Source organism: Idiotropiscis lumnitzeri, chromosome 6, assembly GCF_059441095.1.
Source record: "Idiotropiscis lumnitzeri isolate Australia: NSW breed Sydney's pygmy pipehorse chromosome 6, RoL_Ilum_1.0, whole genome shotgun sequence".
In the NCBI taxonomy this organism is placed as follows: domain Eukaryota; kingdom Metazoa; phylum Chordata; class Actinopteri; order Syngnathiformes; family Syngnathidae; genus Idiotropiscis; species Idiotropiscis lumnitzeri.
The window spans coordinates 15,159,888-15,174,004 of record NC_142396.1 but is presented as its reverse complement, the minus strand read 5'-3'; the positions used below and the strand labels follow the sequence as shown (position 1 = coordinate 15,174,004).

General features: G+C 40.9%; 1 protein-coding gene across 1 annotated transcript in view; it reads left to right on the top strand.

Annotated features, from left to right (window-relative positions):
* Positions 1–13,640, top strand: part of mrpl23 (mitochondrial ribosomal protein L23) — a 44,825-nt gene extending 31,185 nt beyond the window's left edge. Inside the window, exon 5 of the mRNA XM_088299555.1 lies at positions 12,913–13,640. Within this exon, the coding sequence (XP_088155681.1) occupies positions 12,913–13,077 (165 nt within the window). The 3' untranslated portion in view covers positions 13,078–13,640. The remainder of the gene's footprint in view (positions 1–12,912) is intronic.
* Positions 13,641–14,117: the final 477 nt, after the last annotated feature.

Here is a 14,117-nt window from a genome sequence, read left to right as displayed (position 1 = left end):
TTTGTAAATAAGTGTGTGGAAGCAAGCTGGTGTTGAGTCCAATAAACTGAGGTGCTTTTCCTGGCAATCAAGCTTTGCTGAGATCGCTCATTTTTCCTTTGTGTCTTCTGATTTGGGAAAACTGTGTACTGTTAACACATAGGTTTCAGAAGCGCTTCATGGAAAACAAGCGTAAATGATGGAAATCCTTCTTAACCATGAACTTTGGAATGTCAAATGCAGAGCTTGTGTTGAATGGTTTCAGCTGTCACGTATTTTATGACGTCTGTGCTGTGATTTGTCATAGTAAATCACCAATAGCATCATCCATTTTGGTGGTCCTTCTTTTTCATTGTGTCAGTCATTTTTATTTTATTCTTGGCATTCAAACCAAAAGAAAATCCAAACAATTAGAGATTTTTTTTTCATTAGGGACCACAAAATGAGTATTGATTATTTCCAACATAGTGGGCAAAATATTTATAGTGGTCCCTCTGTACTTGTACTTTGGCCACTGCGGCTTCATTCTTCCAAGTTTACATTGCTTTTTAGCAGGTTTTATTGCTATTTTTAATCCTTATAAATCAGACCAGTAAAAAACTTTTTTTTTGGTGTGAGGGGGGTTCCTGTTCCCTCATCTTGGTTGCATCTGAGGGCACTGCTTCACTCTGACCATTCGGAAACTCATAATGTAGTTCAAATATGCTGTTTGGTTATTCAGAGTGCCCCAAAAAATGGAGGTGTATAGCCCTGTGCATTAGGCATGACAAGCATAGTAAAGCACAAGCTGCTGATTACAGTCTGCTTTCAAAAATTAATGTGAGTGGAGCGTGCTCTGCAACCAGCAGCACACGAAATGTCCGCTTAATAAGTATGTTCAAGTTTTTTCATTTTAGTTTAAAATGGCTTACCTCAACCAGAATCACTCATTGCATTTTAGCTAAAGGTACAATGATGGTGGCTCTATGTTGAGGTTTGCCGTGGCTACTTTGGGCTCAAGTATATCCTCTTCTAAATGAAAAACGAAGACGAACTTTTACTGGAAGTTGAAAAATAGCTCACGGTATTTATTCTTCATTTTGCATTTTTAAAGTTAGATTTAGAAAGTGTAACAAGTGTTTGGAAGACACTGTGTGGGGGCCTTTGTGAAGGCTTAATAGAGGCATAAATTAAAAAAAAAGAAAGAAAGTCAACCCCCCTATCGCAGAGGATCATGGAACTTCTCACCCACAAAAAGTGAGGGAACACAGTATTGGCAAGTCAAATATCCTTATCTCTTAATTCTTCTTTTGTTTTCTTTAACTCATCCTTACTTTGTCGCTCATCCTGCGCCATCTTCTGGCATCTTCCTCATTTCCTACCATATTTTCCCCTCATTTAGATAGCCACGGCAACACACCCATGCACGAATGTGTATGTTTGTAACCTTTCTTGATTGTCCCTGACCTCCTGACCTGTAATGACACAGCTGCCACTTTGATCAGCCAATCAGCATGCGGCGCCACCCAGGTTCTCAGTTGGGCTGCCACTGGCCTGATAAAGCCCTCTGATAGGCCCTTGCTGATGCATTTCCTGTTTTCCTATGCGTCTTCGTTTTTTATTTTCTCCACCAGCTGGCCATGCATTCCTGAGAGTCGAAGAGGGGGCAGGGGCATTGCCTGGATGTTTACGGTGCATGTGCTTGTAAGGGTGACTGTGTGTGTTTTTGTGTAAGGGTCTTTGTGTTGGGGGGGTGTGCGTGTGTGTGTGAGCGAGTGTTTTTGGTAGCCTAGATAGTTCGAGCTGGGGTGCTAGGCGGAGGTGATTGAAATGGAGAGGGTGGGGCTGTTGTTTACATGAGTCGTTCAGGGAGAAATGGGGTACATTGTGGGGGTTGGGGGTGACATAGATGGAAGGGATAATGATAGCGAACAGCTGTTAATGTGTGTGTGTATGTACGTGCGCATCATGGGGGTTCTCAAGGTTTAGGTGTGAGGTATAAAAGTTGGTGGGTCAAGACGATCTGATTCACCGCTTGTTGTTCACCGCATCTAACATGGGAATATTTGGTTGTGTTATTCCAAGTTGTTGTTATCGTCTTAGTGTCCACTTCAACACCAGATGGATGTCAGCATCTTTGTGGGTGGTTGGGTGTGTATTTAGATGGTGATGATCTTTTTCCTGAGAGCTCTGTTACCAAGGTCCAATGTCTCCAGTAGCTGGCTGGGAGCAGACATGCCCGGACATGAAAATGCACACGTGCTTCCATTCATACACACACATGCACACGCACGCACACACATCACAGTTTGTTACCAGGCAGAGGTATTTACTCATGCGTATTTATGTCTCACTGGACACGCTGTACAGTCTATTCCTTGCACCTTGTCATACACCTGTCTAATTCTAGATTGTTGTCCCAAAGCATAAATATGAAAGTATTTATAAATAAGATCTGGGCTTTCTAAGGACAATGATTTGGTTACTCAATGTGTGTGAGAGGTGAAATGAATAAAGATTTTTTTTTTTTTTAGTCAACTATAATGTTAAGTCTATGACAATTAATTATCAATGATGTCATTTTTTTCAACACATTCCAGTGGTCGGCAAACTTTTTTGTGGATCAATTTTATGTAAAGGCATAGAAACGCATAAAAACAAATGATTAAAATACCACTAATCATTACACTGAATGTAGTTGTTTTGATTAGTGGGAGCCCTGCATATTACCCATCCGGTCTGATTTAGTGCGCAAACGGGTTCAACAGACATGCCGGTTTTCAGCTGCCTTCAATGTGCAACATTAAGCTGCAGCTTGTTCCTGCTTCATCTTTGCTTGTAGCCGGCACAGCGCCTCATGTGACGCTAGCATCCAATCAAATTGCTTGTTCCCTTAGAACAGTTCTGCTGCCCAATGTTTCCATATGAGTTTGTTGCAAGATTTACTGACTTCTCAAACCAAAGTAAGGATTTATTTTCTCCGATGAAGCGCCAAAACTAGCGACTTTCAGTTATATCGACTGTGATATTTTTCTTCCTCTCTCCGTTTCCCCTGTTGAGGGAAAGAGATCTGTAGTGGTCGTGCCGTCACTTCTTGCTGTGTGCTCTGGGATGAAATATATCTATGGTTTCAGTAGAGCCGCAACGACCATGACGACAGCTTCGTGATAGTGATGGTTTGATTTTACATTAGTGTTCGCGAAAAAGTCATTTTTTTAACGGCTCTTTTAGGGTGAACGATGATAAGCCTTTTTTTGAGTCAGTTTGAGATGGAATTAGATAATATTAAAGCAACCTGGTTAAATGTACAAACTAACACTTCTCCAAAGCTTGACCTAACTTATGATTTTTTTTTCCGATATATGAGCTGTCGTTTGGCCGATTGTTTAAATATTATTATTATTATTTTTCTTTTGCTTTTCTTTGACTTGCGAGCGCAAACATCACTTCATTATTTAGCGCAGTTTGGAAGATAATGAACAATTCTTCAAAAAATGAGTCTTCAAGCATAGAATTGAACACAATCAAATAATTCAGCTCTAAAATATATGCATATTGTAGAGATATAAATCTTACTTAAACGGGAATGAATAAATGCCAATTCCATTGATTTCAATTGGGAACGATGATGTACTGAGTATATTATACTAGTATCTGAACCCATCACTGTACTAGATCAGAATAAAACTTGACCTAATATGTACACACTTTACATTTTTTATTAAGGACTCTCAGCGATATCACGGGTGCCAAACGTCTAAACTTTGGCAGACGTCTGCACTGTAATTGCTTGTTTGAATTGTACACTTGACATATTGGATGCCCTAGTGGCTTAAAACAACAGCTGTACTAATAAATGACTTCATTTACAAGATAGATAGCTTTGTTACATTTAGTGAAGGTATTCTTAGATAATCAAAAATTAAACGTTGGTATTCTCTGACAGTCAGTTTCTGCGTTAAAACTCACAAAGCAGTTGATGACCCAAACATCTGAATCAGTGTCAACAGAGAAACCTCATGTGACCTTTCCAGACCTCCCTCTTCTATCCGAGACTGTTTTGACACACTGGAGCACCTCCAAATGACCTCACTGGTGGTCATATTTTCTTATGATGGTTACAGCAAATGTGGAAGATGAAATATTTTCTTCAGAACTAATTTGAATCAGATTTTGTGCAGGGGACAACCTTCACCACAAACTACCCCCACCACACGCACGCATGAACGCACACGCACACACCACCACTTCCTCGTGTTCACATCTGTCCCTCACTCCTCTGTTTTTGGATTGTAGGACTGAGGTCTGGAATGAGAATCAACAGTGAAGAGAGATTCTGAGTGTGATTGTGTTTCTCTGTGTCATTGAGAAAGTAAGAGTGAATGTGTGGGCCACCCAGAGGCCTGGCTGCTGAAGCTGTTTACAGTCATCTGGCCACATCTCTCAAACTTTTACATTACTTTCCTTCCTTTCCAATTTCTCCTCAGTCGTTTCTTTTCTGTAGATGCAAAAAAAAAAAGTACTCAATTGTATATTATGCAAATAAACATTCAATTGCAGGTCAATGTTGGTCTTGTACTAATATTGTAATGGCGTACTAAGTATGTGTGCAAAAACCTGTTTGCGGGATTGATTTGTTTGGTCTTTGCAGATTTATAGTACATATCCATCCATGCATTATCCGAACCGCTTATCCTCACGAAGGTCACGAGTTAATTTTATCTTCACTTTAATCTCATTTGAAAGCATCCTCGGAGAGTAACAGAAAATGTGAGAAAAAATGTGACTATATTCCATTAGGCGACACGGTGGCCCGACTGGTTAGCATGAGGGCCTCACAATGCGGAGGTCATGGGTTTGATTCCAGCTTCGGCCTTCCTCTGTGGATTTTGAATGTTCTCCCCGAGCATGCGTGGGTTTCCTCTGGGTACTCTGGTTTCCTCCCACATTCCAAAAACATGCATGACAGGTTGATACGACACTCCAAAATTGCCCATAGGTATGAGTGTGAGCGCGGATGGTTGTTCGTCTATGTGTGCCCTGCGATTGGCTGGCAACCAGTTCAGGGTGTCCCTCGCCTACTGCCCGAAGATAGCCGGGATAGGCTCCAGCACCCCCCGCGACCCTTGTGAGGAGAAGCGGTACAGATAATGGATGGCTGTATTCCATTACAGTTACAATATAATCAGATGACTGGTGGATTAATTAAATCCTTTGATTATAATTGCAGGATTGCATTAACACTAGTGAGCAGGATGCACCTCATTTTTGTACGTTTATATTTTTTAATGGATTGGGGAGAGAGACCAAGATCCAAATAACAGAAAAGACCAGACAAATGAAGATAATTATATATCGCTTTTTTGTTGTTGGTATTTTGTAATCTTAAAGTAATCAAATTACATTACTTTAAAACTATTGTTCTTGAATTGCATTACTAAGTATAGGTAGCTAGTAACAAATATCGGAATATGAAACCCTAAAGCATAATTACTCTACCATATAGATGGGTCCTTTGTGACGTATGTCAACGACAAGACCACATTTTGTCATTATCTTTTTTTATCATCAGTCAATGTGGCTGGGGAATCTCTAAAGTTATTAGCCAATCAGAAATTCCACCTCCCATGTATTTTTTCTTTTAACTGGAGCTCCGCCATTTTTGTCTAGTACCTCACACTATTGCTATTCATTTCCCGCACAGGTCGCACTCTAGACTGTACTTTGAAATATTGGCATTCGCATAGCCACTGGGTATATTAAGCATTTCATTATCTTACATTACATTATATTATTCTGTCAGGGGTACAAATGACTGAGTTCAAAACATAACAATTGAGTTTGTTGTTTTAATTCCCTTTCTAAAGGATTCTCAATGTCAATTTTGAGGTGGCCAACCATGGCCATTTATTGTTTGCAGCTCGCAGCATAGACTAAAATAACATTTGACTCGGCACGTGACATTTGCCTGCATTGTGCTGTTAGCACTAAGACGATCCCAACTCCATAGAAGTTGGGACATAAATTATAAATAAGATCAGATTGCATAAAATTTGCAAATCATGTTCACCGTATATTTAAATAAACACACTACAATGACAAGATATTTAATGTTAAAACCGATAAACTTTATAGTTTTTAGCAATCACAAATGTAGAATTTTTATATATTTTATTTTTATTCCTAATGCATTCAGTTGTGTCTGCACGCTAGCCATGTTAGCACATGCATGCGAGCTGCGAAGTTTAATCAAAGTTGAATGTTGTTGTATCATCTCATTAATTTGTACAGAGATAAAGAATCAAGTTAGTAAACTAATTATGGTCATATAAGAGCAGCTGCTTGCCGGTGCAACATGCCGCAATTTACATATGATCCGATTAGTCGACTAATCGCACTTACTGTTAGTGATTAGTCGACTACCAAAATAATTGTTTTTGGCAGCCCTAGTGTGGAGTGTGTTCTTCCCGTGCCTGCCTGTGTTCTCCAGGCTCTCCGGTGTCCTCCCACATTCTAAAAACATGCTTGGTAGGTTAATTGATCACCCTAAATTGCCCCTAGGTGTGATCGTGAGTGTGAATGGTTGATTGCTTGACAGGCAACCAGTTGAGGGTGTACACCGCCTGCTGCTCGAAGACAGCCGGGATAGGCTCCAACACCCCCACGGCCCTTTGTGAGGAGAAGTGGCTTGGATAATGGATAGATGGATGAACTAATAACTATTCACACATGCATGTTTTTGGAATGTGGAACTAACCGAAAGTATCTGGAAAACATCCACAAAAAAACAGTGAGTGAGAACATCCTAAACAAATGCCAAATGAATGCTTGTGCATTGCTATTTAATAGCGATACTGTACATGCAACTGTGAATGGAATTTGTACTTGAATAATGGGATACCGCAGGTGTGAATTTTTGAACATCAGCAAGAATAGTCGGCAAAATTGTTGCATAAAACTGTACGTGTATCAACCTAAACAGTTGAGAAAGGAATAAGCACTAGGAATATAAATGTGTCAGCAGAGAAGTAACAACTACTACCACTATATGAATAAATAATCCATATATTATAATTCTATTCATAAATACAAACGTGCTGTTAAAAGAAGTCTTTGTTTACATAATCAACTAATAATTAAATACTGTCACTGCTCTTCGGTTGTAGGTACCACAGTACTTATCCGATGATCTTTACATAGCAAAACCACAGAAGCAATCCTAACAAAGTTACCAATTTTTCCTTGAGAGAAAATTTGGTTGGGGAAAGTCTGGTTAACTGTTGAACTTTTTTTTTTTTTGCCAGCAGAGAACAAGCTTTGATGGGAATACAATATGGAGTCACTACAAAGTTACAACAGTTGTGCTGTTACATGTTACGAACAGGTTGCCTATTGTGTTACCATTTTTAGAAATAATTTCTAAAATAAAAACTAGAATAAGCAACCAGCTGTTGATGTCAGAGAGCGAGAGCATTTCATAGTCGGAAAGCCAATGGTAACAATATGTGGAACTCTGCCTGGACACCCCGCAGTAATCAGCTTTTGTTAGCGAGCTATTTCTTTTGTCTAGTGCAGGACGCAGCGATCATGACAAGTAAAGAACTGGAATTGTTGATTCCCTCATCTTCTTCCTTGCCAAAATCTGAAATCTTGCAAGATGACAAAATGTGTCCAATCAACAAGCTACTTGTGAGGCCATCTGACTTTCGGCTCTTTTAAGCAATCGGGTAATGTTACCTTAACTAAAGAGAAAATTAAAAGGTCGATTTTTCACCTGTGGTTAGGCCCAAAAAAGCTGACTTGCAAATATTGTACGTGATGGCTCCTAATACTGTCCTTTTTTAGTTTGCGGTATTGGTCAGAAGTCAAAAATAAGAAAATGTCTCTGTATACATTTCATTTTCAGTCATCACTTCTTTAAAAAGGGGGAATGATGCACGCTCAGCCCACGCAAGATGAATAGGTTTCAAGGACTCACTCACACACACCCTCCCGAGACGCACGCAACAACGTACACTGCACATGCTCTCAATGAGACTGGGGTCGCCCCCAGCTCTAATCCCTGGAACCTCACCACTGTGGTCTCCTTCTGTAGTCCGCCAGACTCTCCTACCGTGTGGTGAAAACTGGATTAAACCACAACTTGCATACCTTCTGTCGCTCTCACTCACACACATAAACACAGCAAACACCCGCACACTCCATCAGTTGTCAAAATGTCTACTCTGGTATGATTCATCCCACCACACAGCCACCACGGCCACAAGACCCGCTGCCTCAAGAGATTTCTCACCGTGTTCGTCAACACCTCTATTTCAGATATAGTCGAAGTTAGAGGCCAGACCACCAACAATTGGTTGCATTTATTTAATGAACTACCTTGAGGATGCAATTTCTCTCAAGAGGCTTTTGGATAATCCGCCCCCTCAACAATTGATATAAAGTCAGTCGCATTGTCAGACTGTTTAAAGCCTTCTTAAAACGCTCTGACCTCAGCGAGAGTTCCTTTATTCAGAAATTCGGTCATGTGCGGTCACCCAAGAAGCTGGAGTACGTAAGCCCAGCCCTCATTCACATCTGATTGAGCTCAACAAGTGCTCAGAGGTTTTGAGACACGACAAAGCAAAGACTGACAATCTCACACTCTGGACGTTTTCTATTTTTCATGTATTTGGTTTTATTGTCTTTGATTATCTGTGCCCATGATGTCAGATTATTTTCAAACACCATTGAGGTGTCATTACAGACGTTTGAAAAATGTTGTTGCGATATGAAGCAAGTAGGTAATGTCATGGTCATTTCATCTCCTGGCTCATCTGAGATGATCTGATACTGGTGTTACCGCTTAATGATTTTTCTCTCAAAGCAGCAGGTTGAATCAATCTTTTGTACTCACAGCAGATGACTGTGCCACGATGTTTTATTCAGACAAAAAGCGGAAGAGAGACATGCACGAGCACCTTCCTCTTTTTATCAAGGACATTTTAACACATCAAGTCAGAACAACTATGTCTTCCATATTTCATACTTAAATCTCAGCCTATGAATAATAGAAGACTCACCCTGCTCACATTTTCCTCGTATTGATTTCACATGCATTCCAAGGCTGCCGGACACGCAGCATTTTCTTTGCTTCGTTTTTTTTTTTTTTTTTTTTTTTCATAAGGAAAAAATATTAGACTTTGAATACACAAAACCATTTTCCCTCCAAAAGCTATTTTTCTACTTCATGGGCATTTTGTGGGAAATTAGAAGTAAAGGTCATATAGTACAAAGCTGTTCTTTGTGTGTGTCTTTCCACTTCTTTTCCTTTCCCGTCGTTCTCTGCATTTGCACGCTGGATTTGAACCTTGATTAGATTTAGGGCCGTTTTCCTGAATTAACTAATGCACCTTAGAAACCGACGATAAAAGTGAACAAACCAGTAAAGATGTAAACTAATGGGCTACGCGGCAGGATTCCCCAGACTGCTGCAAAGGTCCTCGCTTGTCCAGTGTGTCATAAAAGGTGTTTTGCTTCCTATGCTTACAACTGGAGTAGATGAAACACTGAAGTAAGATTTTTTTTTGTTTCTAGGGCTGAACACTGATGTGTATGTGTGATATTAATTTTGAGTTTGTATTTTCTTCATTAGCTGGTGTTTTGTGCCATTGGTTTTAGTTTAAATCCAGCGTTTTGTGATAATGTGTATCTACTTCATCCAATCAGAGTGTCGCTATTGTTCTGTCACTCACTGATTGAGCTTGTGTTCCGTCAGTAGGCATAGTGTCTTGCTTAACTTGCTGATCACTTCTGTGTTCACGTGATGGCATCCTGACGTGGGTCGGACACTGTAGATTCAAAACAGTATTGATGGAGCCATCCAGGTGGAGCAACACATGACAAGTTTGTCATTTGCCATTTTAATTAAATGTTGAAACAGGAATCTAACCTCTCCTGGATAGGAGTAATGCATGCCAATCTTAAATTATGTATTTTGAGCAGTTTTGATATTTCATGTTACAATGTTTATCGTTTGCTGTGCATTCATTTGTCAAGTTCATCCTCCGTTCCCTTGTGAGATGCTGAATCATTATGACAATGTTGTCTTAAATGTCTGCTGTCACTTCCAGTTATCCTAAGAAAGTAATTCAGATTCATTTTATTGTTTCATATCACCATCATATGCCAATTCCTGACCAAAGTTCTTTCTGTAAGGAATCCCCTCAACGTCAGTTACCAATTAAACTCAATTACAATCCACCCCAAATTTGGATGGTCCGATTAAATAATGGAGCTTCTGTTTGTCCATAGCTGTCAGATGTTTGTAAATAGGACCACCATAAGGCAAGGAACACACATTGGAAGTTGAGACAAACTTATTTCCAATTGAGGCAAACTTTGGGTGCAATGGGTTGTACATGTGCTAAAGAGGGGTATGGTTACATGGCGGAGTAGGGGCCTCATCCCAGTGTTACACGACGGCAGCTTGATTCAATTGAGAGCTCGATGAAGATGATGGCAGGGTGAAGAAAAAGATCTTCCAATTCAATTGAGAGCTTTACCATTTGGCCCGCCTTCAATCATTTCCTCAATTCGCTCAATTTACTCCCTCTCTTACTCACTCACTCATTCATTGATTCATTCACTCACTCACTCACTCGCTCGCTCCCTCGCGCACACACACAAAAACACACGCACTCTTCCTCTCTTTCACACGGACAACGACACAAGGAGAAAGAGGCAGACAGCCACACACGACAGAATGTTTCCGCTGGGAGCACTTTGAGGCCGAGGGGCACACAGGTTAAGTCGTGCTGTAATGTGATGAATATTTCCAAACACAATACAACAGATTTCTCACTGGCTGCAGAAAAATGTCCAGCGAACAAAAACATTATTTTTTTTATTTTGTGTACTTCAGTGTCACGGATTAGTTTCAAAGGGTTTTACTCCGTAAGGCAGATTCATCTTTGTCGAGGTGTCTGCTCTCGACCACTGATAATTGTTATGTTATTATTATTTCAATTTCTACACCGCTTGCTCTCATTAGGGTCATGGATAAGCTAGAGATGTTTTGTGCTGTCTTTGGTCGCGAGCCAGGGGGCACCCTGGACTGGTCGGTCACCATTTGCAGGCAGCATTGACAAAAACCCATGCACAATCACGTTTTTTTCTGATGAACAAGTTAGTTTGCAATGCTATCTTACCATGCACGTTTTTGGAATGTGGCAAGAAGCCGAAGTACCTGGAGAAAACCCACGCGAGCACAGGAGCCAAACTCGGCTGAGCCGTGATTTGAACCATGAACTATTCCACTGTGAGTCAGACGTGCTAACTGCACTTACACCATACATATAAATAATTACGTTCTGTATGATGTTATTCAGACTTTTTTTTTTTTCCAACGTCAACATAGTCATCCATCACCACGAGATGAGGAGTGGCTTTTTGAAATGAAGGCAATAGAAAATGTACTATGTAGTATTAACAATATGTGACCAAATTTGAAAGGTTTATGAAACAGGAGTCCAGTTTATATCCTCAGTATTTCGTACACTGTCACTTTTTCATCTTGCAGCCATGTAAATAGAAAGGTGTTGGCAGTACTAAGTGTGTCTACTAGGAGTGTGTAAAATAACTTCATTTTGCAGAATGAACCTTATTAAACCAGTTTCTTCACAAACCTCACATTTATTTTTTTTTTAACTTACGTTAAAGAGCATCCACTGATGTAAAAAAACAGCCTGTTTTGGATGTGTGACCTGACATCGCGCATGAATTGTTTATAGTTTGTGATTCTGTTATTATTTGTGTTAAGAGTTGGGTCGCTGTTATTCCTTTATCAAGTCACAGATAGCAGCTGAGGTAAACCAAGCAGCCGCTGCCTATTAGACTCATATCAACTGAGAAAGAAACATGTACACAACATGTACTTGCACCTGGCCACATACGTAATGAACTTGCGTAAATATACAATAATAATAGCAGTGAAAGCTCCCTCTTCGTTCTCCCACTTTAAAAGGTTTTTGGAAGCCCACTCCAGTCCGCCTCTTGGGAATCAAACCAAACTATGTGGTAATGAAAGGCTTGTCTCTCCCGGTATTTGGGGTGGGGGTGGGGGGGTTGGAAGCAGACAATGTAACATTCACATCAGAGTCGGCTCATTCTTTTATGCCTACTCACTGAACCCAAACTAAATACTTGACATATTTAAATTGAATATTTGATATACAGTGCTGGCAACTTGTTTCACGATGTTGGACTCAGATAATTAAAGTGGATTTGTCAGGTGGAAGCTGTTTCTGGTGTGAACTACAGTGTTTGCAACCGTAGATCACTTTGGGGGATGGATTTATGATGATTAATGGTTTTCACACGATCCAAGCAGTGATCACTGCTTACGATCTGGCCGTGGATGCAGTGGAGTCATTTCAGGACTGCAAGAATCTGTCTGGCTCCACTTGAAAGGCACTGCCAGGTGTCCATTGGAGAGGATAAGAAGGACAGACGGTGTTGGATGTGTGCGTGCTGCACCCACTGACCTGCGGGTGTGTGTGGGGGTGTGGGGGTGCGTGGGGGTGTGTGTGTGTGTGTGTGTGCACTGTACACTGCACACCAACCTGACAGACTGGTGGGCCGGCGATGCATTAGCCATGGCCAGAGATTGGTATGGAATAAATAATGGATACCATCCTTTACTTCTGAATAAATCAGGACCAGAGAAATGGAGAGAGACAGGAGATTACATCCAGGAGTGAGTTGGAGAAATTGAAAGTCGAGGAGAGAAGAGTGTTTGTACAACCGGAAGAATGTAATGTCGCGGAGTAAAGTGCAGTCCTGCGTTCCAAATATCTTTTTTTTTTTTTGTCTGCATCCTGTATCATTAAAACGTCTTTAATTACAATGTTCTTTGATGAGGTCATTCTTGGTTTTCTTCAATAAATTATTTTCTCTGTTGACGTTGCATTTCAGGCTCAAGGCCAGACTTTTGCCTTCCCTGATATCTTCCCGGCAAAGATCAGCACGCCAGCGGAGGGTTCCATGGAAGAGATGCAGGAGAAGTTCATGGAGGACGAGAGGCAGAGGCAGAAACCTGACCCGAGGAGAGGAGGGGTCACGGAGTGGTTCGGACTCTGAGGCGGCTCACCTACTGGGAGCTGTGTGTGTGGGCGGGTCGGAGGCCGTTTCACTGGCTGAAGCACATCGAAGAAGCAACTGTTGGGGTGACATTTCTATTTCTGCATACAAAGCTCACAAGCGCGCACATGTCTGCATCTGTTCCTATGTCTGTGTGGGAGTGCGTGTGTCTGTGAGACTGCAGTAACTGGAGCCAGGACAGAATCCTCGGAGGGGGCCAATGGCCCAGCCTCTGTGTTTCATAAAACTATCCCACCCTACAGAACCGTCATCACCTCAGATGACCTCCTCTGAGACTTTGTTTGTCCCACCTCCTCCTTTTGGGCCACATCTTTTCTCCACCAAAATCATGTTTGCTCGGAAATCTCATTTAAAGTGAGTAATAGACATGAGCATTGTACATTAACATTTGAGTAGCTGTGCAGACTGTTTTTAAGTTCCATGTTAGTATTTGTACCATTCTTGCAAGTGTAAAGAGAAATGAACCATTGTTAAAGTTGAAATGTAAACACAATAAAGCCCTCTTAAAGCCTTTAAAACAAATGTCACCTGTCATGACTGTCACACAAGAGTAGAAAGAAGTAGAAGAACCCCCTCTAATATACAGCATTAAAATGTGTGAGCGAGCCCTTCTGCAGTTCCATCCCACTGTTACCCAACACCAGCCAGGCTGGCTGCAATTCCAAGTCAAAGTTCCATTTTGACGTGGCGGCCGAAGCATGTTTATTTCGAAAGCAAAAGTTAAGCAGAGCTGCAGTGTTAGCACAGATTAGCACGAGCTAATGGTGTTACCTGCATTTGTTTATGATAATGACGGTATATATATAAAGAACCCTTTAATGTTTCGTGCAAAATTGAACGGCAGGAATACGGATCTTCTTCCGCGGTGTAATTTTATTATTTTTTAAATTCAACACCAAACTATGAACTTTTTGGATTTCACTGTAATTTCATTCCATTCTGCAGCTTTTTCCATCTTTTATCCTCTGCTTCATTTTTCTACACTGGTCTTCCTCTGACATGGCACTAACAGAAGTGGT